General features: G+C 40.6%; 1 protein-coding gene and 1 long non-coding RNA gene across 13 annotated transcripts in view; one reads left to right on the top strand and one right to left on the bottom strand.

The window, feature by feature from the left end:
* LOC309642032 overlaps positions 1–27,814 on the top strand; it is a 92,794-nt gene that overhangs the window by 55,517 nt on the left and 9,463 nt on the right. The window lies entirely within an intron of this gene.
* ATP23 (ATP23 metallopeptidase and ATP synthase assembly factor homolog) overlaps positions 6,837–27,814 on the bottom strand; it is an 87,105-nt gene continuing 66,127 nt past the window's right edge. For 2 of the 12 annotated variants that reach the window (XM_082422910.1, XM_082422911.1), the window contains 5 exons: positions 15,580–15,625; positions 14,790–14,871; positions 11,014–11,151; positions 9,216–9,299; positions 6,837–7,288 (listed from right to left, as the gene is read on the bottom strand). In XM_082422910.1, the coding sequence (XP_082279036.1) occupies positions 7,085–7,288; positions 9,216–9,299; positions 11,014–11,151; positions 14,790–14,871; positions 15,580–15,596 (525 nt within the window). In that variant the 5' untranslated portion in view covers positions 15,597–15,625 and the 3' untranslated portion in view covers positions 6,837–7,084. The other 10 variants (XM_082422901.1, XM_082422907.1, XM_082422904.1 and 7 more) reach the window with 10 other exon arrangements.

Genomic DNA, 27,814 nt, shown 5'->3' on the forward strand with positions numbered 1-27,814 from the left:
AGTCACCATCCTGGACATCACATCCGCGTGACTTATTTCATAACTGAAAGTTTGCACTTTTTGACCCCCTTAATCCATTCTCCCACACCTCCACCCCCTGCCTCAGGCAGCCATCAATCTGTTTACAATGTCTTTATCCATTCATCCACATCCACTGATGGACACTTAGGTTGTTTCCATATCTTGGCTATTGTAAATAATACTGCAATGAACGTAGGGGTGCATATGTCTTTTTTTTTTTTTACTTTTTTTTTTTTAAATTGGAGTATAGTTGCTTTACAATGTTGTGTTAGTTTCTGCTTTTCAAGTTAGTCTTTTAGTTTTCTTCAGATTAATACCCAGAAGTGGAATTGCTGGATCATATGGTAGTTCTATTTTTAATTTTTTGAGAAACCTCCATACAGTTTTCCATGGTGGCTGCACCAATAGGGCATGAGGATTCCTTTTCTCCACATCCTCGCCAACACATTATTTCTCGGCTTTTTTATGATAGTCATTTTAACAGGTGTAAGGTGATAATTTCATTGTGGTTTTGATTTGCATTTCCGTGATGAGTGATGCGGAGCATCTTTTCATGTTCCTGTTGGCCATCTATATGTCTTCTTTGGAAAAATGTCTGTTCAGATCCTCTGCCCATTTTTTTAATCAGGTTGTTTGCGGGGCTTTGCTATTGAATTACATGAGTTCTTGATATATTTGGGGTATTAACCCCTTATCAGGTATATGATTTGCAAATATTTTCTCCCATTCAGTAAGTTGCCTTTCATTTTGTTAATGGTTCCCTTTGCTGTGCAGAAGCTCTTTAGTTTGATGTATATCACATATTTGACCCTTGTAAACCTCTTCGGTGAAAACAGTATGCCATAGTTTACACATCTCTTATTATGAGTAAGGTCACATAAGTCTTATGCTTAAAGAGGCACCTATTTGCATTTTCTGTTCATGTTATTTCCTCATTTTTGTTTTTTTTTTATATAGAGGTAAATAGTCATCACTTCATTATGAATAACATCTTTCAGGATACTGTGTTGAAAATATTTTATTTAAATTTTTTGAAGATTAAAAAATGCTGTTAAGTATATCAATATCATGTTTTATGGTTTTGCAATTTTTATGCCACTTTAGGCATTCCCATTCTAAGATTATGTTAAAAATTCTCCCATGTTCTGGTATTTTTATGGCTTTCTTTTCTATTAACATCTTTGATATCTCTGGGACTTAACTGTGGTATAAATGAGTGAGGCACTTAACTTAATTTTTTCCAGGTCTCCAGTTTTCTCCAAACCATTTACAGAATATTTCATTCTTTCCCACTGCTTACCTTTTTTATTTGACACTCAGGTCACAGAGCTTCTCCTCTCCCTGGGAATTGGGTACCAGTTTCCTTGGGAACCAGGTACTTTGTTCCACATTATCCCTTTCCACAACCCTTCTCTCACTGTCCCTGCCCCCTTCTAAGGCCTTCACACAAAGGGTCTCCTCTTGTCTGGAAGTCTCCTTCCCCACCCCCTTGACTTGCTAACTCCTCATACTCAGATCTCAAGTTGTTGGGTTTTTTTTTGTCTGCACTGGGTCTTCATAGCTGTGCAGTCTTTCTCTAGCTGCGGCGAGCGGGGGCTACTCTTCCTTGCAGTGCACGGTCTTCTCATTGCATTGGCTTCTCTTGTTGCAGAGCATGTGCTCTAGGCGCGTGGGCTTCAGTAGTTGTGGCACGCAGGCTCTAGAGTGCAGGCTCAACAGTCGTGGCATATGGGCTTAGCTGCTCTGCAGCATGTGGGATCTTCCCGGACCAAGGTTTGGACCCGTGTCCCCTGCATTGGCAGGCGGATTCTTAACCACTGTGCCACCAGGGAAGCCCCTCAGGTCTCGAGTTTAAATATCACTTCTCTAGGTTGGGTACCAAATGTTATATCCCCAAACAACTCCACACTTCCTCCTTGGTGCAGCTGTTCCCCATGATGACAAAGATCCAACCCACGTTGGACACTTCAGTATACCTAGTGCCTACATCAGTACATAGTAGATAGAGCTTAATAAATATTTATTGAATTAATGCAATGTCTATTTTTTCCCTCTGATTGATTCTCCTCCTTACGCTGTGGTTGGGAGAATGAGGGGGAGCTGTGGTCCGTTAGTGAATGCTGAGTCCAGCCACTCGACGCTTACAAGGCTCCTCAGGGCCTCCTACTAATAAGTGACCACTCTAGTGGCCAGCGTGGCCCCTCCAGACATGTCGGGCTTTGACCCAGCAGATCCAGATTTGAAAGGTACGTGCATATAGCTTTGGCCTTTGCTGTGGGACTCTGGGACTTATTAATCTTCAGAAAAAGAAGCATTATGTTAGGAGAGTTTTCTTGACCCATTTTTTTTTTCTCCCTTATTTTACCACCTTGGATGTGAGGCAGTATGAACGCAGTTAGCACTCAGAGAGGCTGCCACTTGACACGTAGGATGTCACGTGATTAATTTTTCCCTTTTAACTTAGCCTTGGTACCTGTTGAAAAAGTATTATCCTTATAAAATCCCAGATATTCTACTTGGTAATTTCTGTAGAACCAAATTCTGCTCTTGGGAACTCTAACACTTGCATTATATAAGTTAGAAGCAGAAATCAGCAGGGAAGAGAAAGAAGAAAATAATGTAAGAAAAAAATGCAGGTGATTAGCGGAATACTTAGCTCTTGCTTCTCAAATATTTTTAATTCAGAAAAGTTTCAAAATTCAAGTGCAATATTATCATCAACAAATTAACCTTTAATTAATTATGCACTCACGGTATTGTTCTGAAGTGAGTTTAATTAACAAATAACTAGGTTTGGTAATATCTTGCCTGGATCTCTATCCCCTTGAGAAGAGGAAGTTGAATAGCTGAAATAGCATGGTCTGATTGCTGCAGACTAAGATTATCCTGTTTCATTCTTCAGTCTGCCCTTCCTTCTCTTTCCCAAGGGCAGAAATGAACAAAACAATAATTTTCTAATTCTTTAGCACTCAGTTTTCTACCTAGCAAAGACAGTGTGGTTGTACCAGCTCTCATTTTTTAAAAAATTATAGCATTTGGAATTCAGTGCATATTCATCTTTGATTCATTTCCTCCCGTTTAAAAAAAATATTGTGGAAAATTTCAAACATTTACAAAGTACACAGAACTGTATAATGAATATCCTTGTATCCATCAGTCAGTTTTGATGCTTATCAGCATTCTGCCATGTTGTTTAATCTATACCTCCACCCACTCTCCACGGGGCATTCAATTATTTTTTTAAGATAAATTTTCTGTATGTTGAGATGCCTAAATACTAACTGAACAACTGTGACGATGGATACATCTGTGTAACCCATACCACAATGAAGATATACAACACATCCATCAGCCCAGAAAGTTCTTTCTCTCTCAGTCAATTCTTTGTCCTCTCCCCCACTCCAGGCAACCACTGTTCCGATTTTTTTTTCAACAGATTAGTTTTGCCTGTTCTATAATTTCATGTACATGGAATCATTAAGTATGTACTCTTTTGTATCTTATGCTTTTAATTAGCATAATATCTGAGCTTCATTTAGCTTAATGTGTATATCAGTAATTCATTCCTTTTTATTGCTGAGAAATGTTCCAGGGTTTAAATATATCACAATTTGTTTATTCATTCTCCTGTTGACAGACATTTGGTTGTTTCCAGGTTTTAGGTATTATAAATAAGTTATGAACATAACTTATGATGTTCTGAACATTCTTGCTCAAGTCTTTTTGTGGATTTTTTTCATTTCTCTTAAATAAAATACCTAGCTCGGAATAGCAGAGCCAAGGGATAGGTGAATGTTTAACTTCATATGAAAACTGTCAAACCTTTTTTCAAAGTGATTGTATTATTTCACATTCCTACCAGTAATGTATGAGAGTTCTGTTTGCTTCACATCCTAACAAATATTGTCAGCAGTCTATTAAATTTTTGCTTTCCTAGTGGGTCTGGAGTGGTTTCTCATTGTGATTTTAATTTTCCTTTTCTTTGATTAATATTAAACATTTTCATGTGTTTATTGGTCAGTTATGTAGCTTCCTTTGAAAAGTGTCCGTTAAGTGTTTTGCCTATTTTTTAATTGGGTTGTCTTTTTATTCTTGAGTTATAGAAAGTCTATATTTTCACATAAGAGTTGTCAGATAAATGAATATTTTCTTCCAGTCCATGGTTTGCCTGTTCATTTTCACAATGTTTTTTTAAATTTAATTTTTATTTTATATTATAGTTGATTTACAATGTTGTATTAGTTTCAGGTATACAGCAAAGTGATTCAGTTATAAATATACATTTATCCATTCTTTTTCAGATTCTTTTTCCATATAGGTTATTACAGAATACTGACTAGAGTTCCCTGTGCTGTACAGTATGTCCTTATGGATTATCTATTTTATATATAGTAGTGTGTATATGTTAATCCCAAACTCCTAATTTATCCCTCCCCTCCCAAATTTCCCCTTTGGTAACCATAAGTTTGTTTTCGAAGTCTGTGAGTCTGTTTCTGTTTTGTAAATAAGTTCCTTTGTATCGTTTTTTTAGATTCCACATATAAGTGATATCATATGATATTTGTCTTTCTCTGTCTTACTTCACTTAGTATGATAATCTCTAGGTCCATCCATGTTGCTGCAAATGGTAATAGTTCATGCTTTTTTTATAGCTGAGTAATATTCCATTATATATATGTACCACATCTTCTTTATCCATTCCTCTGTTGATGGACATTTAGGTTGCTTCCATGTCTTGGCTACTGTGAACAGTGCTGCTATGAACATTGGGGTGCATGCTTCTTTTCAAATTATAGTTTTCCTTCACTCTGTTAATGTGGTATATTACACTGATCAATTTTCATATGTTGAACCATCCCTGCACTCCAGGAATAAATCCCACTTGGTCATGGTGTGTGACCAGGAATAAATCCCACTTGGTCATGGTGTGTGGTCTTGTTAATATGCTGTTGAATCTGCTGTGTTTCTATACACTAACAATGAAATATCAGAAAGAGAAATTAGGAGAATAATCCCATTTACAACTGCATGAAAAGGAACTAAATACCTAGGAATATATCTAAAGAGGTAAAAGACTTGTACTTGGAAACCTATAAGACACTAATGAAAGAAACTGATGACACGAACAGATGGAAAGATATACCATGCGCATGGATTAGAAGAATCAATATTGTTAAAATGACCATACTACCCAAAGCAATCTACAGATTCAATGCAATCCCTATCAATCAAAATACCAATAGCATTTTTCACACAACTAGAACAGCAAATAATTCTAAAATTTGTATAGAAACACAAAAAACAATAGCCAAAACAATCTTGAGAAAGAAGAACAGAGCTAGAGGTATCAAGCTCCCTGATTTCAAACTATACTACAAAGCGACAGTAATCAGGGCTTCCCTGGTGGCACAGTGGTTAAGAATCCGCCTGCCAATGCAGGGGACACGGGTTCGAGCCCTGGTCCAGGAAGATCCGACATGCCGCCGAGCAACTAAGCTCGTGCACCACAACTACTGAGCCTGCACTCTAGAGCCTGAGAGCCACAACTACTGAAGCCTGTGCACCTAGAGCCCGTGCTCTGCAACAAGAGAAGCCACTGCAATGAGAAGCCCGCGCACCACAACAAAGAGTAGCCCCCGCTCACTGCAACTAAAGAAAGCCCCCACACAGCAATGAAGACCCAACACAGCCAAAAATAATTAATTAATTGATTAATTTTTTTAAAAAAAAGCTACAGTAATCAAAACAGTAATGGTACTGGCACAAAAATAAACACATAGATCAATGGAACAGAACAGAGAGCCCAGAAATGAACCCATACTTATATGGACAATTAATCTATGACAAAGGAAGCAAGAATATACATTGAGGAAGACAGTCTCTGCAATAAATGGTGTTTGAAAAAACTGGACAGCTACATACAAAAAATCAAACTGGGGCTTCCCTGGTGGCGCAGTGGTTGAGAGTCTGCCTTCCAATGCAGAGGACGCGGGTTCGGGCCCTGTTCTGGGAGGATCCCACATGCCGCGGAGCGGCTTGGCCCGTGAGCCACGGTTGCTGAGCCTGCGCGTCTGGAGCCTGTGCGCGGCAGCGAGAGGCCGCGATGGTGAGAGGCCCGTGCACCGCGATGAGGAGTGGCCCCCGCTTGCCGCAACTAGGGAAAGCCCCCGCGCAGAAACGAAGACCCAACACAGCCATACATACATACATACATACATACATACATACATACATAAAAAGAATGTAAGCAGACAAGAATATCATTAAAAAAAAAAAAAATTAAAAAAAAAAAAAATCAAACTGGACTACTTTCTCACACCATGCACAAAAAATAAATTCAAAATGAATTAAAGACTTAAAGGTAAGACCTGAAACCATAAAACTTCTAGAAGAAAACATAGGCAGTAAACTCTTTGACATCAGTGTTAGTAATTTTTGTTTGGATATGTTTTCTCAGGCAAGGGAAACAACAGCAAAAATAAACAAATGTTTAGTTTGACTACATCAAACTAAAAAGCTTTTGCACAGCAAAAGAAACCATCAACAAAATGAAAAGGCCACCTACTGAATGGGAGAAGATATTTGCAAACAATATCTGATAAGGGGTTACCATCCAAAATATACAAAGAACTCATACAACTCAACATCAAAATAAACAAACAACCTGATTTTAAAATGGGCAGAGGATTTGAATAGACATTTTTCCAAAGACATACACGTCATAAAGGGCATACGTCACAGGTTTCATAATCAAGTTTTAAAATGTAATAAAAGCAAATCACAATCATAAAAAATAAAACACAATAACAAGTACATTGTAGAAAATTTTAAAATGCAATTTATTTGCCTTATTTACCAAATGGTTAGCTACAAAGATACAATTTTTGCCTTGGAGTTTAAGGCAGTTTCATTTCTTACCACAGTTACTTTTTCTGATGCTAGAATCAGCGTCTTCTGTGTCTTCTCTGTATTTAATTGATCATTTACGTTTTATGTTTGTCCACTTGGGAACCATACTTTCTTCATGATCACTGAAGTTCTGCAATATAAAATGTCATCATCTTCATATATTTGAGTAGTACCGATCCCGGTTTTGAAAGTCTCTATGAGCATATCTTGCATAGGTCTTATTATGAGGGATCCTTCCAAAAGGTTCATGGTCATTGAAACAAGATTCAAAAACTTCATCAACAGCCTTCTGAGCTACTTCTTTGCTGATGTTCCTAACAGCCAGGATAGAACGAATGGCTCTGTCTCGCACACAAGTCTAAGGAGAAAAGTATGTGGCTTTAATTTTATTAATATATGAAAATTTTGTCATGAAATAGTAACATTTTATACAATGTGTGAACCACAGTCAAAATTAATTTCCTCTCGTGTTATTTTATTAATTTCTGTCAGTCCAAAGAAGAAAGATTAAATTATGGAACATGTTTAGCTCAATGTAAAATTATTTAGGTATAAGTAAGATCTCCTTCCCCTCCTCCCTTCTTCTCATCTTTCCTAATGATGATAATTTCTAGGCAGTATCTGCTAAACAATAACTCCAAATTTGCAAAATCATAAAAAAGTCTATAAATAAGGTTCTGGTTGAGTTTTTTAATTTGAATAAATATGAAATATACTCCTGTGCCTCTCTCTCCCTTAGCTTTTCAGGTGACCAATGCTAGATAACTTTTCCTTCGAGAGGGGCATCTCCCCTGGAGGCAACAGGAAACCACACATACATACACACAAAATTTGAAGGCATCCTAATTTTTCAGGGGAAAACAAAAAATCAAACAACTTTTTTCTCGGGTACATACTGTACAAAAGCAGGGACTCTGTTCTCTAGGACTCTTCTCCCACTACCTCCACGTATTTTCCATCCTATTGCTAGTTCTATTCATTTTCTGCTGCTGCTACCCAAGTTAAAAAGAGGAGAGATTTCTCTTTCAAAGACTCTGCACCCCGGATTACATGCCTTAACTGCATTAGCCTCTTCTCTGGGATGTTCTGATGTAGGATGTCCTACTTCCACTGAGAGCCAGAACACACCGCCCATTCAAATGCTGCCTGAGCTGAATTCACCAGATGAGCAGGGATTGGAGGGCACGGAAGACATGCAGCACAAGTCAGGGGCACATCACTAAGCGGACTTGGCACAGGCTGAAAGCATAACAGCCCCATCAGAGTAGCCACCCTTCCCAGGCCCCAGGTTTGCCTTCTAACTAACTCCCATTCACCGAGTTCAAAATTTCTCTTCATAGTTCACTGTGACTTTCTACCTTCCTCCCCAGAGTTGAGTTACTCTTTTCTCGGGAGAACCAAGGGCCTTCCTGCTGTTGTTCCAAGCCTGTCCTTTTTGCATCTGGTTAAAACTGCTATCCTGATGCCCATGTACCTGACAAATTGGCCCAGCAACCTCTTCCCATAGAAGAGCTCTGACCAGCCTTTCTCCTAAGTGTGGACACAGAGCCCCTTGGTTGCTATGGGCAGAACTGCTCACATTCTTCACCAGTCCATCAGTTCTAAACTTTCTCTCCCCATGCCCATCTATCGTGGACCTTAAAAGCTTTCTAGTACAGTAGAAACTAACACAACATTGTAAAACAACTATACCCCAATTAAAAAAAATAAAGTGTTTCTTTTAGACAACAACAACAACAACAAAAAAGCTTTCTAGCTTTTCATTTGCCTATAGTTTTCATTTTGTTTTGTTTACAAAATCTCTCAGCTCAGCTCATCATAATCAAGTCTGTGCTGATCCAGAGCTTTGCTGTCACGTCACATAGCCTTTAAAGGTGTGCTAATACACACTGCACTGAAGTGCAGTCTCTGTGCTGACAGGTATTACTTTTTTGTCTAGAGAATACTGTGATGGTTTCAAAACACAAGTCCAGTGCTGTTAGGATAAAAGTAAGACAGGCTGTGATTTCACTTCCAGTCCTTATCTACCCCCATCCAAAAGTATCCCACGTGTGAGACCATAGCTCTTTTCACTGTGAAAATCTCTCACTTAGTCACATAGCTTGCCCATAATTATAAAATAGAACTGAATTCCATCCATTGGGCTTAAGTGATACACATTTTGTATTCTTTCATATAAGTAGTTCTTTCAAATTTCAAATACTAAATGTACTTCTCATTTTTCTATTCATTATTTCCACTCATAGCACTCTTAACAGTAAATGATTTCATATGTTAGTTTTTACCTGATGGTGTTGTTTTAATCCAAAATGTAACCTGAGTATTTCATTTAAAAGTGAGCAGTCTCCACTAAGGTTAGCAGCTCGAACCTATCACAAAGACAGAAGGCAAACAAAAAGAAAATAAGCACTTGTGCTCTACACCTTTATATCAACTGATTTTTTTAATTATAAAAGAATATAAAATTGGTATATTTTTCTGAAACAGAGTACCTGTAAGATTTTTTTTTAAATTCTATTGACTTAAGAAGTTCTTAAGAAAAAGAGCAGATATCCATGAGCTACACTAGGCAGCGCCAAATACACTGGGGGCAATCACCTATTCAAAGGGAATTTTCAAAACTTTCCACCAGAGTCTTACAGACAGAACTAATTTCTTTTGGAACCAAAAGTCAAAGAGTTGAACCTCAAAGGTAAAGATTATGCTCTCTACAAAATACAAGCACTTCTAGAAATTACCAAAAGGACTTCAAGAAAGCATTCTTCCAAAGATCTACAAACTGAGTTTCAATGTGAGCTTAAAACTGAATACATCAGTACCTAAGACACTTTAGGCACACAAACCTCCCAGCTCTCCTAGCCCAAATCACTGAAACTCTCTTGGACCGTCCCTTAAACCTGTGTAAGTTCATGCCCTTCCTCCAGGGTCTTGATTGGCCTATGAAAAATTAAGTGGTACAGAGAATCAAGAACATTCCAAACTGGTCATGCTATGAACATGACAGCCTGAAGTTAGTATGTATTTTCTAATTTTCTATATCTTTAAGGTAAAAAGCAGCTTTAATAGGTGAAAAAGTCATGGAACTACCCACATGGATTCTACAGCCAACCTGGCCACGTTTTTGCTCATTCACTGCAATCAGAATGGCCCACTTCTTGTTACTTCTATAATAACATGGCTTCATTCCTCTGAGGAGCTCAAAGCACTTAACACACTTTAACTAGCTAACAGGCATTAATTCTCATAACACCCAAGGGAGAGAAATATTTAAAAGCTCAGATTTCGGTCTTCTTTCCAAATAATATGAGTTATAATCAGATGCAGTGAGGCTGCTTATTAATTTCAAGGGAAAGAGAAAATAAGTTTTAAAGTATAAGCTTGAAATTTATATTAGTTTTCTTTAGCTTCTCAGCACATTGCACTCTTCAATTAATGAAATGCAAGTATGAAATACAAATGTCTTTCTAGGAGCATATATATGTGTGTATTTCTGACAGCAACCCAAAATGCTTAATAATAAATATCTTCCTATGTTGTATTTTTGAAACGAACTGTTTACTCTAGGGAAAGCTAGGAACTTTACCTATGGAAGGCAGCACAGCAAACCAGTCAAGAACCCTGGTTGTAATCCTGCCTCTGCCACTTACTATGTACGGTATCTGAACAACTGCCTCACTTTTCACAGAAATAAAACGGGGATAACAGTATCTACCTCAATGGGCTGTTGTGAATATTAAATAAGAGTCCACAAACAGCACAGGGTTTGGCACACGGCCCCTCAGTAAATGTTAACTATAAATTTTTTGTATTATATAGTTTATTCCATAGGAAAAATAGATTATTAAAAGTCATCACTATTATTAGGATTTAAAGGTTATATTTAAGACAATTCTAAAAAGATACTTAAAATGTCTACCTGCTGTATCTAAAAGAATTGTATTCAATAGTTAAAAATGGAAACTGAAGACTAATGTGGAATTATGACAAGAAAAGGAATACGTTTAAATAAATCATACTTGAATAAAATGTTCAAACACACAACAGTGTCCTTGGGGGAAAAGTACCTTCTACAATAAAACTTACCTCAGAGCAGGCCAAGTGCCTGACGTTGGTGAACCAGTCGACATGAGCTCGACAATGATCGAATGCATGAATGAGCTCATGGGTGACCACTCTGTTCATATGGGCCTGATTACAGATATTATTCTGGCACAAAACAATCTAAGAAGCACCAAAATGAGGAAAGTTCGGTTATTTCTAAGATCTACTCTCACTTCGTAGATTCCATCTTCTCTCCCACTTGAGTGGGCTCAACTGCTTGGAAAGCCTCACCCACTCTATCGACCCAACACCCACCCCTCCATCAAGGCTCGGTCTTCACCATACATGCTCCATGAAGCCTTCCCAATGGCTAACTTCTCCCTTCTCCTCTCTCTGGACTACACAGCACTTAGTTTAAGGACATTTACTCACACACCATCCTCACTGGGTTGACTGTACCAGCCATCTTAGACTCCACAGTCTTATATTAAGAGTGGACCCTGGAATGAAGCAGGGAGATTCAAATTCCAGCCCCACTCCTCACTAAGTCAGTGACCTTGGGCAAGTTTCTTAAGCTTTCTGTGCCTCAGTTTCCTCAACTATAAAAAAGGAGATGACTTAGAGTACCTACCTCTTAGAATTGTGAGAATTAAATGAGAATATGTGTAAAATGTTTCTTATCAAGTTTCTCAATAAGCAATGAATCAACAATGAATGACCACACTGTCCCATTCTACTAGAATTGCCAGGAAAAGTCCTCAGAAAGAGCTCCAGAAAGAAGTGCAAAGAGCCAGCAGCACACTGAGCAGGACCCTATAAGAATAATAAAGACGTGAGGGGTCCTAATAATAATAGTCCCCACTTACTGTGTACTTACTGTGTGCCAGACACTGGGACATGTCCCAGATATTTTATATACATTCATTCAACATTCATTTATTCAACTAATATTTATCAAGACCTACTAGAGATTTATAATCTACTAATGGAGACAGAAATTAACCAAATATTTACCAAAATGTTTAAACACATGCAGTGACAGTTGTCATGAAGAAAAACCCAGGTTGTCACGAGTACATACAATGAAAGTCCCTGACCTGGTCTGCAGGGTTGGGAAAGGCTTTTCTGCAGAAGGAATGTTTAAACTGAGATCTAATGGATGAACAGGAGTTTAACTTGAGGAGAGGGGAAGGGAGCATTCCAGACAGAGAACAACATAGGCAAAGGGTAGGGGGAGGGTTGAAGGAAAAGAATGTTTGAGAAGCTGAAGGCAGGCCTGTAGTACGAAGCAGAAAGTTGGAGGCTGTAGGCATGAGATAGGGCTGGTGAGGTCAGCAGGGGCCAAATCACTCTTTATCCTGACAACATTGGGAAGTCACTGAAAGGGAGTAGTGAAACGGGGGGTGTTTTATTTTGTTTTTATCCTTTTGACCACAGTTGGAAAAATAAACAAAAGATGATCGAAACTGGATGCATAGAGACTAGTTGAAGGCGAATGAAGTATTCTAGGCAAGAGATAATAGTCCCAGAGCTAGGATGGTGCGAGCCTAAAAAGGTATTTAGGAGGTAGACTGGACAAAATTTGGTGTTGGATAGAATATGGGAAGGGAATCAGAGGTATCAAGGATGATCCTTAAATTTCTGGCATGGGTAATAGGACGGATGGTGGTACCATTCACCGAGATATGCAAAACTAAAAGACCAGGTTGGGTGGGGATGGAGATGGTAAAAATCAATTTGAACTTGGACATGTCAGGTCTGAGGTGCCTTTAGGACATCCAAGTGTAGGTGTTCAGTGAACACTTGGCTATATGGATGTGGAGTTCAAGAGAAAGCTCTGACCCAGCAAAGTAAATGAGATCCCCTTGGTAGAGTGCAGAGTAGAAAAGAAGGGGCTCTAACACCAAGGATTAAGGGACTTCATTTAAGGGCTGGTAGAGGAAGCTAAGTTAGCAAAGGAGCAACCACAAGAGTCTTGCATACTGGAAACCATGGCAAGAAAGTGGCATTAGCTGTTAAAGTCAAGTGTATGCATGTGATATGACCTCCACTCTAGCCAGATACCTTGGAATAACTCTTGCCCACGAGCACTGGGAGAGAAGGTGAAGAATATTCACAGCAGCATTGTTTATAATAATAATAAAGTTGGAAACAATCAATACTCGATAGGGTAAACTCTACTACAGACATACAAAGAGTAGAGTAAACTCTACTACAGACATAATATACAACACAAACTAAATTAACCAGAGGTGCACACAACAACACAGAAGAATCTCACAACGCTGAACGAAAGAATTAAGTTACAAAGACTGTATGATTTCATAAAATGACAAAGTATTACACATGACCCCAAGTATAAAGCTTAAAAGGAGGAAACTAAACACATTGTTGGACTGTACACATGGATGGCAAAACCATTCAGACAAGCAGGGAATGGTTATCACAGAAGTCAGAAAAAGGAAGCGAGGGGGTTGTGACCCAAGAGGGGCACACAGGCATCTGAAGTCCTGGCAGTGTTTTATTTCTCAAATCTGGGTGGTAGTTATATAGATGTTCATTTTACTATTATGACTGAAAGTGTACATACAGGTATTTTACTCTTCTATATGAATGAGATACTTCACAACAAAAATTTTAATTAAAAAAAAAAAAGAGTGCCCAACTGTGTATAACACTGCTGAGAAATAAGATGAAGATTCAAAATGTGCACTCTATTTAACCCCCAAAGAGGATGAACTTACCAAGACCCATCTTGGGAGCTAGAGGTGTTGCGATTATCAATTTACAAATGAGGAAACTGAGAATAAAACGAATAACTTGCCCAAGCCCCACAGCTAATAAGCAGGGGAACTAGGATTTGAACTCAAAGTCTATCTGACTCCAAAACTCAGACATCTCACCCCTCTGCTATGTTGCTCTTTCCCATGATTACTGTGAAACAGCTATAAATAACTAAAATACATATAAAATTCCCTAGCAGGAAACAATTAAATGTACTTAAATGTGTTATATATTCATGATGGAAACAGTGACTTATAACACTTTTATCTACCCTCATATCACATGACATATCCATCTACCACCTCAAGACTGTCAAAACCCCCCATTGACTTAAAACTTATAACATTTATTAACTTAAGTGCTCTGCTTACTATGATAAGTAGTTTACAAGAGAAATCTCATTTAATTCTCATAACCATTCTATAAGATAAATACAATCATTACCCATATTTTACAGATGAGAAAACTCACTCTCCTCATCAAAAATTCTCAAAGATCTATCACTTCTCACTGTGTAAAGGTGAAACTCTATCTTGGCATTCAAAGCCTCCCACCATATAGCCTATCTTTCTTTCCAATCCTATTTCTCCTCATTCCCCATGCATTCCTGCCCTCCAGCTGAACTAGACAACATGCCATTCCCCAAATACACCTTGTGCTTTCTCAACACGTCACCTTTGCTCATGCTACCCCTGCTTTTGGCAACAGTCTTTGTCTTCTTTGCCCCTGAAGAGCCTTTACATCCTCTAGCTGAATCTGTTGGCATCTTTCAGTCAATCACATCACTGTCCCATTGTGGTAACCACACCCACCTCAAACAGTTTAACCCGCCTCAAATTTTATCATTGTCTCTGCGTTCCTGTCTTGTCTCCCCTGTGAGATGTAAGGACCTTAAGAGTAAAAGGACCACAATTAACTCATTTTTTGAATTCTACACAATGTCTACCAAATGGAATGCCCAGCACGTAGACGGCAATCAGCAAACATCAGGAGAGAGAACTGGAGGAAAGAAGACAACTTGGGAGACCGCCTACCTGAGACACCGAAGCATCAAAACCTCCACTGACATTTCCATTACAGTCTTCACAAGAAAAGTGTCTTTCTTTGTTAACAGCGCTGGAAGGTAAGAATGGATTAAAAAGACAACGTCCAGAAGTAGTGTGCATGGGGCACAGGGGAAACAGCCCTGGGCCAGGAGACCCGGATGACACATCTCTCCATCGCTACCACATAGGACACCTTGGGAAAGCAACTCAACACCTTCAGGGCTCAGTTCTCTCATCTGTAAATATGGAAACTGTCTCTGCAAAATCTATCCCAGTTCAAATTCTATGCTATGATTCCATAAAGAATTTGATCAACTAATTAAGACCATATTGGAAATAAGCTGCAGTTTCTGCCCTTGGGCCAGAATGTTAAGAAGTGGACCTCAGAAATCACTTCTTCCGATCTCCTCAAAGTTAAACAACACCTGGAAGGCTTCTACATGCATAACAAGCTGAGATTTCTTCTCCATTAAGGATAATGCTGAGACTGGCATAGTGGAAAAAACAGGTTTGGTGATTACTTACAAGTAAGATTTTAAGTATCGTCTTTACTAAATACCTGAGGTGAATAGTAGAGCCAGAGATGTGGAGTTAGGGCTGAAGAGGTCCAGAGAGAACAAGGCCTGCCTGGAGAGAGTGTAGCCAACCACCACCACCTACCATATAGAAAGGGCTTTGTGGCCTGAAGTGAAATATCTGAAGTACTTCCAGTTTTGGTGGGGATTTTTTGTTTGCAGCAGCCAGAATATAGAGCAGCATTTCAAAAAGATTCACTTACCAACCTGAATGCTTCATGGCATCAAGCAGCAGTTTAACATATGGATCTAGAAAGATATTGATTCAGTTACATATGGTAATTGGAAAAAAAGAGCACCAATTAAATTATCCAAATAGCAGTATAAGATATTATCAAACAAAACCTCACAAATCTTAGCAAAGTAATATTATCTTAAAAATGATAAAAAATGAATATGAAAAAATAAGCTTAAATTAACATAAAAGCCAAGTCTTTAATGAAATGAAACACTGATAGAAATACCAAAATGGGTAGTACCAAACATCTTAGATAACATCAAATATGCTTTTCAGTTAAATGATTGAACACAATGTATTAAAATATATACCAAGGGGCTTCCCTGGTGGCACAGTGGTTGAGAATCCACCTGCCAATGCAGGGGACACGGGTTCGAGCCCTGGTCCGGGAAGATCCCACATGACGCGGAGCAACTAAGCCCATGCGCCACAACTACTGAGCCTATGCTCTAGAGCCCGTGAGCCACAACTAGTGAGCCGCATGCCACAACTACTGAAGCCCACGCGCCTAGAGCCCGTACTCCGCGATGAGAAGTCACCGCAATGAGAAGCCCACGCACTGCAACGAAGAGTAGCCCCTGCTGCTGCGTGCAGCAACGAAGACCCAACACAACCAAAAATAAATAAATAAAATAAATAAATTTCTTTTTTTAAATAAATAAATACACACACACACCCCCCCCAAAAGACTGAGGAAATTTGGGACCAATATCCATAGAAACAAACAGCAGCATAGTATCCAGATTAGAGGAAGGCAGTAGGTAGGCCCACTATTGTCTGTCCTGGTCTGTGAATAGTGTCCCATTCTGAGTACCATACTCTAAACAGGACCTGCCAATCCAAGCTGTTCCATAGAAGAAGGTGACTAGAACAGTTCAGGACTATTTTCCACAGGAAGCAAGAAAGGGATCTGTAGATTTGGAAAAGAGAAAAAAGACTTAACTAGGGCCACAGTACCTTCAAGTATCTGAAGGGGTGCCATGTGGGAATAAATTCAGCCAACATTTCTTCAGAGGGCAGTACAAGGACCAAAGGGCAGAAGTTACACAAGGCACATTTCAACTCAGTATGAGAAAGGATTTTTCCAACAATTAAAGCTGTCGATACAAGAGCCCAATAGCCTCAAAGGGCCTCAAAGATAAACTGTTCCAGCAGAGGTCTATAAACACTCTGGTCAATTGATGGCACAGAGGTTTCTGGTCAGTGATGGGGGTTGGAAAAGCCTAGATGACTCCTGAGGCCCCCCACTTCTAAGAATCTATGAGGGACTTCCCTGGTGGCACAGTGGTTGAGAATCCGCCTACCAATGCAGGGGACACGGGTTCGATCCCTGGTCCAGGAAGATACCACATGCCGCAGAGCAACTAAGCCCATGCGCCACAACTACTGAGCCTGAGCTCTAGAGCCCGAGAGCCACAACTACCGAGCCTCTGTGCTGCAACTACTGAAGCCTGCGTGCCTAGAGCCCATGCTCTGCAACAAGAGAAGCCACCACAACAAGAAGCCCAAGCACTGCAACAAAGAGTAGCCCCTGCTCGCCACAACTAGAGAATGCCCCCACACAGCAACGAAGACCCAGTGCAGCCAAAAATAAATAAAATTTTTTTTAAAAACTTTATAAAAAAAAGCGGGGGCGGAGTCAAGACAGCATACTAGGAGGATGCGGAATGCGCGTCTCCTCACAACTAGGGCACCTACCAGGCACCAGTGGGGGACCATGGCCACCTAAGGGGATGGGAGGAACCCCCAGCAACTGGGTAGGACATGGGGCATTGGGGGAGCGAAGGGGGAGGAGAAGTGGAGGCCAGATGAGACTGGCGCCCCTGAGGGGCGGCTTGGGGAGGGCAAGGGATTCCCACGCCCGAAGGGGGAAATTGGGGAAACACTGGGAGGGCAGAGTATCAAAAGGGAGAGTTGCCATGTTTCCCCTGCCCACTTGGGCCCCCAGGAACCTGCTGAGATCCCGGGCCTGATCCTCTGCCCACCTAGGCCCCCTCCAGCCACACGGGTCCTACGGGAGTGGGAGGGAGGGAAGGGGGAGCAAAAGTAAAGGCCGGACCTCCAGGACCAGCACCCCAGAGGGGTGGCTGGCGGAGGGGAGGAGTTCCTACACCCAGCGGGACCCCCCACGGTTAGGGGTCCAGTGGCGATGGGGAGACCCTGCGGGAGACGGTGGGGGAGGGGCACGAAGGAACGGGGCCAGTGCTTTCCCTGTCCACTTAGGCACCGGGAAGCCTGTTGGGCTCCCGGGCCTAATACTCTGCCCTCGGAGCCTCCCTCGTGCCCTGCACAGCCCAAGCCCCACCCCTACACCCCCACCCAGGGCCCCACCTCTACACTCGGAGACACCCTCTGAGAGCCCCTCCAACGCGCTGGACCTAAACCCCACCCACACACCCTCACTCAGTGCCCTACCTCCAGACTCCGGAACTCCACACTCCAGAGGCCCTCCTTTTGACATGCTGCCTCTCCCCTTCCACAGGCAGGTCCTAAGCAGAGGCCCCGTGCCGTGCTCAAACGTCACCCCCAACCTGCCTAGGTCCTGCCCCAACCTAAACCCCACCCCTGCCTGAGTTCCGGCCCTGTCTAAGTTCCACCCCATAGCCAAGGCTTTTTTTTTTTTTTCTTTTTTTCCACTTTTACATTGGGGTTCTGTTTTACGTTGTTAATTCATTGTGTTCATTCTTTTATATTTTTATTTTTCCAATTAAATCTTTTATTTTTCTAATTTTATTTTATTCTTTATACTTTGTTATTGTTCTCTCCTTTTGGCTTGTTCACCCCCCCCTTTTTTTTTCTTTTTTCTGTTGTGGTTTTATTTTACCATGTTGCAGTTGTTTCAATTACAGTTTTATTTTTCCTAATATATTTTTTATCTTTCTAATTTTATTTTGTTTTTTATTCTTTGATATTGTACTGTTCCTTTTTTCCTTCTTTCTTCCTTTTTTTTTTTAAATGCACCACAAAGCTTGCGGGATCTTGGATCCCAGGCCGGAGATCGGGCCCAAGCTCCTGTGGTGGGAGCACTGAGTCCAAACCGCTGGACTAACAGAGAACCTCAGACCCCAGGGAATATCAACCGGAGTGAGGCCTCCCGGAGGTCCTCATCTCAGCACCAAGACCCAGCTCTATCCAACTGCCTGCAAACTCTAGTGCTGGACGCCTCAGGCCAAACAACCAGTAAGACAAGAAGACAGCACCACCCATCAAAAAAAAAAAAAAATGAAATGACAAAAAAATGTTACAGAGGAAGGAGCAAGGTAAAAACCTACAAGACCAAATAAATGAAGATGAAATAGGCAACCTACCTGAAAAAGAATTCAGAGTAATGATAGTAAAGATGATCCAAAATCTTGGAAATAGAATGGAGAAAATTCAAGAAACATTTAACAAGGATCTAGAACTAAAGAGCAAACAAACAGTGATGAACAACACAATTACTGAAATTAAAAGTACTCTAGAAGGAATCAATAACAGAATAACTGAGGCAGAAGAATGGATAAGTGAACTGGAAGATAAAATGGTGGAAATAACTGCCAGGGAGCAGAATAAAGAAAAAAGGATGAAAAGAATTGAGGACAGTCTCAGAGACCTCTGGGACAACATTAAACTCACAAACATTCGAATTATAGGGGTCCCAGAAGAAGAAGAGAACAAGAAAGGGTCTGAGAAAATATTTGAAGAGATTATAGTCGAAAACTTCCCTAACATGGGAAAGGAAATAGTCAATCAAGTCCAGGAAGCACAGAGAGTCCCATACAGGATAAACCCAAAGAGAAATACGCTGAGACACATATTAATCAAACTATCAAAAATTAAATACAAAGAAAAAATATTAAAAGCAGCAAGGGAAAAGCAACAGATAACATACAAGGGAATCCCCATAAGGTTAACGGCTGATTTTTCAGCAGAAACTCTGCAAACCACAAGGGAGTGGCAGGACATATTTAAAGTGCTGAAAGGGAAAAACCTACAACCAAGACTACTCTACCCAACAAGCATCTCATTCAGATTCAATGGAGAAATTAAAACCTTTACAGATAAGCAAAAGTTAAGAGAATTCAGCACCACCAAACCAGCTACAAACGCTAAAGGAACTTCTCTAGGCAGGAAACACAAGAGAAGGAAAAGACCTACAAAAACCCAAAACAATTAAGAAAATGTTAATAGGAACATACATATCGATAATTACCTTAAATGTAAATGGTTAAATGCCCCAATCAAAAGACACAGACTGGCTGAATGTATACAAAAACAAAACCTGTACATATGCTGTCTACAAGAGACCCACTTCAGACCTAGGGACACATACAGACTGAAGGTGAGGGGATGGAAAAAGATATTCCATGCAAATGGAAATCAAAAGAAAGCTGGAGTAGCAATATTCATATGAGATAAAGTAGACTTTAAAATAAAGACTATTACAAGAGACAAGGAAAGACACTACATAATGATCAAAGGGATCAATCCAAGAAAAAGATAAAAGAATTATAAATATATATGCACCCAACATAGGAGCACCTCAATACATAAGCCAACTGCTAACAGCTATAAAAGAGGAAATCGACAGTAATACAATAATAGTGGGGGACTTTAACACCTCACTTACACCAATGGACAGATCATCCAAACAGAAAATTAATAAGGAAACACAAGCTTTAAATGACACAATAGACCAGATAGATTTAATTGATATTTATAGGACATTCCATCCAAAAACAGCAGATTACACTTTCTTCTCAAGTGCACACAGAACATTCTCCAGGATAGATCACATCTTGGGTCACAAATCAAGCTTGGTAAATTTAAGAAAACTAAAATCATATCAAGCATCTTTTCCGACCATGGTGCTATGAGATTAGACATCAACAATTACAGGGAAAAAAACGTAAAAAAACACAAACACATGGAGGCTAAACACTACATTACTAAATAACCAAGAGATCACTGAAGAAATCAAAGAGGAAATCAAAAAATACCTAGAGACAAATTACAATGAAAACACAGCGAGCCAAAACCTATGGAATGCAGCAAAAGCAGTTCTAAGAGGGAAGTTTATAGCAATACAAGCCTACCTCAAGAAACAAGAAAAATCTCAAACAATCTAAACATACACCTAAAGCAATTAGAGAAAGAAGAAGAACAACAGCAACAACAAAAAACCCACAGTTAGCAGAAGGAAAGAAATCATAAAGATCAGATCAGAAAGAAATGAAGGAAACAATAGCAAAGACCAATAAAACTAAAAGCTGGTTCTTTGAGAAGATAAACAAAATTGATAAACCATTAGCCAGACTCATCAAGAAAAAAAGGGAGAAGACTCAAATCAACAGAATTAGAAATGAAAAAAGAGAAGTAACAACTGACACTGCAGAAATACAAAGGATCATGAGAGATTACTACAAGCAACTCTATGCCAATAAACTGGACAACCTGGAAGAAATGGACAGATTCTTAGAAGAGCACAATCTTCCAAGACTGAACCAGGAAGAAATAGAAAATATAAAAAGACCAATCACAAGCACTGAAATTGAAACTGTGATTAAAAATCTTCCAACAAACAAAAGCCCAGGACCAGATGGCTTCACTGGCGAAGTCTATCAAACATTTAGAGAAGAGCTAACACCTAATCCTTCTCAAACTCTTCCAAAATATAGCAGAGGGAGGAACACAACCAAACTCATTCTACGAGGCCACCACCGCCCTGATACCAAAACCAGACAAAGATGTCACAAAAAAAGAAAACTACAGGCCAATATCTCTGAAGTACTTAGATGCAAAAATCCTCAACAAAATACTAGCAAACAGAATCCAACAGCACATTAAAAGGATCATACACCATGATCAAGTGGGGTTTATCCCAGGAATGCAAGGATTCTTCAATATATGCAAATCAATCAATGTGATACACCATACTAACAAACTGAAGGATAAAAACCATATGATAATCTCAATAGATGCAGAAAAAGCTTTCGACAAAATTCAACACCCATTTATGATAAAAACTCTCCAGAAAGTAGGCATAGAGGGAATCTACGTCAACATAATAAAGGCTATATGACAAACCCAGAGCCAACATCGTTCTCAATGGTGAAAAACTGAAACCATTTCCTCTAAGATCAGGAACAAGACAAGGTTGCCCACTCTCACCACTATTATACAACATAGTTTTAGAAGTTTTAGCCACAGCAGTCAGAGAAGAAAAAGAAATAAAACGAATCCAAATCAGAAAAGAAGTCATCTGTTTGCAGATGACATGATACTATACATACAGAATCCTATAGATACTACAGGAAAACTACTAGACCTAATCAACGAATCTGGTAAAGTAACAGGGTACAAAATTAATGCACAGAAATCTCTTGCATTCCTATACACTAATGATGAGAAATCTGAATAAGAAATTAAGGAAACACTCCCATTTACCACTGCAACAAAAAGAATAAAATACTTAGGAATAAAACCTACCTAAGGAGACAAAAGACCTGTATGCAGAAAACGATAAGACACTGATGAAAGAAATTAAAGATAATACAAACAGATGGAGAGATATACTATGTTCTTGGATTGGAAGAATCAACATTGTGAAAATGACTCTACTACCCAAAGCAATCTACAGATTCAATGCAATCCCTATCAAACTACCAATGGCATTTTTCACAGAACTAGAACAAAAAAAAATGCACAATTTGTATGGAAACACAAAAGACCTCGAATAGCCAAAGCAATCTTGAGAAAGAAAAACAGCTGGAGGAATCAGGCTCCCTGACTTCAGACTATACTACAAAGCTACAGTAATCAAGGCAATATGGTACAGGCACAAAAACAGAAATATAGATCAAAGGAACAGAATAGAAAGCTCAGAGATAAAACCACACACATATGGTCACCTTATCTTTGATAAAGGAGGCAAGAATATACAATGGAGAAAAGACAGCCTCTTCAATAAGTGGTGCTGGGAAAACTGGACAGCTACATGTAAAAGAATGAAATTAGAACACTTCCTAACACCATACACAAAAATAAACTCAAAATGGATTAAAGACCTAAATGTAAGGCCAGACACTATAAAACTCTTAGAGGAAAACATAGGCAGAACACTCCATGACATAAATCACATCAAGATCCTTTTTGACCCACCTCCTAGAGAAATGGAAATAAAAACAAAAATAAACAAATGGGACCTAATGAAACTTAAAAGCTTTTGCACAGCAAAGGAAACCATAAACAAGACGAAAAGACAACCCTCAGAATGGGAGAAAATATTTGCAAACGAAGCAATGGACAAAGGATTAATCTCCAAAATACACAAGCAGCTCATGCAGCTCAATTATCAAAAAACAAAAAACCCAATACATAAATGGGCAGAAGACCTAAATAGACTCTTCTCCAAAGAAGATATACAGATTGCCAACAAACACATGAAAGGATGCTCAACATCACTAATCATTAGAGAAATGCAAATCAAAACTACAATGAGGTATCACCTCACACTGGTCAGAATGGCATCATCAAAAAATCTACAAACAATAAATGCTGGAGAGGGTGTGGAGAAAAGGGAACCCTCTTGCACTGCTGGTGGGAATGTAAACTGATACAGCCACTATGGAGAACAGTATGGAGGTTCCTTCAAAAACCAAAAATATAACTACCATATGACCCAGCAATCCCACTCCTGGGCATATACCCTGAGAAAACCATACTTCAAAAAGAGTCATGTACCACAATGTTCATTGCAGCACTATTTACAATAGCCAGGACATGGAACCAACCTAAGTGGCCATCGACAGATGAATGGATAAAGAAGATGTGGCACATATATACAATGGAATATTACTCAGCCATAAAAAGAAATGAAACTGAGTTATTTGTAGTGAGGTGGATGGACCTAGAGTCTGTCATACTGAGTGAAGTAAGTCAGAAGGAGAAAAACAAATACCATATGCTGACACATATATATGGAATCTAAAAAAAAAAAGTGGAACCTAGGAGCAGGACAGGAATAAAGACACAGACGTAGAGAATGGACTTGAGGACATGGGGAGGGGGAAGGGTAAGCTGGGATATAGTGAGAGAGTAGCATTGACATATATACACTACCAAACATAAAATAGATAGCTAGTGGGAAGCAGCTGCACAGCACAGGGAGATCAGCTCAGTGCTTTGCGACCACCTAGAGGGGTGGGATAAGGAGGGTGGGAGGGAGACACAAGACGGAGGGGATATGGGGATATACATATGCATATAGCTGATTCACTTTGTTATACAGCAGAAACTAACACAACACTGTAAAGCAATTAAAATCCAATAAAGATGTTTAAAAAAAAAGCAAGAAGAGAAAAATACAAATAAAAGTTGTTATTTATAAAAAAAAAAAATAATCTATAAGCCTGCTAAAATTACAGCAAAGTATTATGAACCCAAGTGCCTCTAATATCAACTTTTCGCATAGATGTCCTGTCTGAGAGTATAAATGCACAGCAAATTATGTGACATAAGCAAAAAAAAAAAAAAGAGAGAGAAAGAAATCATGGTTTTTAAGTGCTGAAAGCAAAAACAGGTGAGTAAAAGTAGTGTGGGATGAGAAAGTTAGGTATAGGTTACTGCTTTACTAACTAATCTGACCCCTCTTAAGGGTGTTAACAATAAAACAATTATTATTAAATATTATTTAGTGTATATCAGGTATCAGGCACCAGTAAAAGTAGTGTGGGATGAGAAAGTTAGGTATAGGTTACTGCTTTACTCATCTGACCCCTCTTAAGAGTGTTAACAATAAAACAATTATTATTAAGTATTATTTAGTGTATATCAGGTATCAGGCACCATACTAAGTGCATTATTATTCAAGCAACTAAGAGTTTTACAAAGTTGAAATGGATTCAAAAGCCTACAGTCCTCTTTAAAAAAAAAAATTTCTGGGAGCACATTGGTTTGGTACTTCAAAAAGGACCTGCAGTATTTAGAATGGATTTGCTTTGGAGAAAAAGAAAAGAAAGGTCGCCCTTGAGGCCTGATTTCTCCCATCACACTCGCCCCAGGGATAGGATTTTAAAGCTTCAAGTTGATGCTTTAATACCACCAACAGGTTCTCCCAGGAGCCTTCCCCTTGGAAGGTTGAGGTGGGTTAATTCCTACTGGGTCTCAAGTTCAGCACCTCGCCCTCCTCATATCCTACCTATATCAAACTCTTCCTCCACTTTTTGGCTCTGCCACTGTAAGAACAGCTACCTTTTCTTTATTCAGCGCCTGATATGCTGGCACTTTACACTCATAAAATCTATTCCTCACAACAACCCTAAAAGGGGTATTTTTATCCCTCCCCCACTCCCTTTTTTTTTTTCTCAGATAGAGAGGATCAGAGAGTTAAATCACTCTTCCAAAATTTGAACCCATGTCTAATTCTGCAGCCTATGTTCTTTCCACTGCATTCCACTTTGAAACATCTTAAAGGCAGGGTCCCAACTCCTCTCTGTATTTGCCCAAACCAGAACCTAGGAGGCATTCAATACATATTTGCAAAGTAAATACAATGTCATCATTTCCTCTACTCCCCCTCCTCCTCCCTTGATTCCCTAGATGCAGGTAATCTCAAGAAGGCTGGAAAATAATTGGGTGGTTGACTTTTGAACTGTGACTGGCCAGCTGTGAAACAGTAACCTTACTTTGGAACAATAAGTTTAAGTCTTTGATTTTCTAAATGTATCTAAAGTAAACTTTAGATGGCAATGTAAAAAAGTTAAGAAATCTCTAGTGCAATGTCCCTGGGATTAGAGAAAAATTGGTCAGCAGATGGTGTCCCTATTTAACCCACAACAGTGGTTCTTAACCTTTTTGGGATCGTGGGCCTCTCTGAGAATATAATGGAGCTATGAACTCTCTCCCCAGAAAAACGCACTTAGGGGCATACACACACGGTTTCGTAGTCCATGTCAGGAATTTCTACACTCTGAAGTCCACCCATGTATGAAGGTTAAGAACTCTTTCCATCAAAGGGTAGGACTGCACAACTTGTTTTTAACAGGAGGGAAGAGGGCAGGGCACAACCCTTACAGAATGACATAGTTGTTGTGGACACGACATAAACTGGTTAAAACCTGGTTAGAACCGATTAGGCCCAAGATGGCAGAAGTTTCAACTTCCAGTAGATCTTGAACCTCATTATACGTTCATTGTAATACATTAGCATATGCTACATGACACACCCACGGGCACCATGACAGTTCCAAGGCTAACTATAAAAGGCCAAAAAGTGGGCAGTGGCCCAAATCCTGGAAATCCCCACCCCTTCTCCAAAATAGTTGGAATAATCCTCCCACTCATTAGCCTATGAAATTACCCAGCCCATAAAAACTAACCACCTCATATTTCCTGGCCGCTCTCACCTTCTGAGACAGACTGCACTCTGTCTATGGAATGTGTATCTCCCAGGGCCTCTCCCCCTCTGAGATGGCCCACACTCTGTCTATGGAGTGTGTACCTCTCTCAATAAATCTACTTCTTACCTATCACTTTGCCTCTCGCCGAATTCCTTCTGCAGTGAGACATAAAGAACCTGAGCTTCATTAAGTCCTGAGACCAGGAGTGCAATTTCAATTAAAAGACAGTGGGTTCGAGTCCCAGCCTGCGGGTTCAAGTCCCAAGCTGAGGTTTGGCGGGGTTCAAATCCCATCTGAGTTGTGCAGTTTCAGCAGGTATGCCTTAATTAACATGGCTCTTTAAAACTCTGCTTCACCTGGACTCTCAATTCCTCATATTACTGCATAATTTACCTAAAATATCAAAGGATCTGTCAGACCAGTGCGCGTGACGGAAAGGGCAAACTCCTAACCCAACTCCTCATTCATGCCGCAAGCAAAAGGAGTGCTGAAAGGGGCCTCAGAGCTTCCTCTGATGGAAATTGAGGCTCAGACCCCCACACCCGCCCCCACAAGAATCTGCCTTAACTCTGCACCTGGTGCCTGAACCCCGCCCCCGACACACCTGGGCTGAACCCAGAGACCCCTAGCGGAGCGGCACCAAGGCCCCTCCCTGCCCGCCGGGTCTCAGACACCCCCCACCGCAACCTCCGCAGACGCCCAGCCCCCAGGCTCACGGCTCCTACTTGTCTCCAATGTCTGCAAGAGCATAAGCTGGCACTTCTGGTTGTTGGTGAAGAAGCTGGAGAGGAACCCTTGCTGTGGCTTCCCCTGAGCCAGCCGCTCCGGGAAGACTTGGCACCCGACGTGTTGCTGCTGCAGCTGCTCCCCCGCAGCGGGGCCCGGGCCGCGTTCACCCGGAGCGCCTGCCATGCCGCCCACGGACTTTGCCGCTGCTTCCTCCCGCCTCAGGCGGCCCGGGGTGGGGAGACAGGGAAAGGGAACCTCCCTCCCGCCTACCCACCGCCCAGGCCCTCCCTCCGCCGAGCCGACCTGGCGCCAGCCGGGCGACGGCCGCAGGGGTCCACAAGCCCGGAGACCAAAGGAGTGCTGGGCCACAGGCGCGGGGCGGGAAGACGGTAACGGGGCGGGGCGACGGCTGTTAGGCGGGCAAGGGGCGGGGCCAAGCGCCTGCTGGCTGAGCTGGGGTTGGCGAGTACCTTCGCAGACTACAACCCGCCTGATGTGGGCTCGGCCTTTGCCGCTCAGCGTGCTTGTGCCGTCCCCATAAGCCTTGTTCCGCAGCCCTGCTTACTCGTGCACACTCCTTCCTTACCTCCTGACCAGTACTGGCCACTAAGTACCCTTCTCCCTCTGAAGGTTTCTGCCATCTTCGCACTCCCTGCTTTGTCCACCAGCAGGCTAATTGCAGCCTCTGGTCCACCTCTCTCTTGACGCCCCAAGCCATATTAAAAGCACTGTTTTTCAGAAACGTTTGAAAGCTGCAATTATGACTGGTCAAAACCCTCAAAATACAAGACCCAACTACTTTTTTTCTGCCTCTTCTAGGCCCATTCGCCCACCCTACTCTTTCGCCACCGCAAATAACTCTCTGATAATTGATGAAATAAAATTCATATTTTATGGCAAGACAAGAAAAATTTAAACAAAATTTTTCTCTGGCAGTTTGGGCCTCCTCCCTCCCCCTTAGAGTGTACTACTGTGCATCTGCATTAACCAGACCTTCTTAGAAGATATTCCTTCTTAATCTTGTATAGGGTCAGGATGACCCACTACTCCATAATTCCTTGGGAGATAACCTTCCTTCTGTCAATAATTCAT

Source organism: Balaenoptera physalus, assembly GCF_965194825.1.
Source record: "Balaenoptera physalus genome assembly, chromosome: 13".
In the NCBI taxonomy this organism is placed as follows: Eukaryota; Metazoa; Chordata; class Mammalia; order Artiodactyla; family Balaenopteridae; genus Balaenoptera; species Balaenoptera physalus.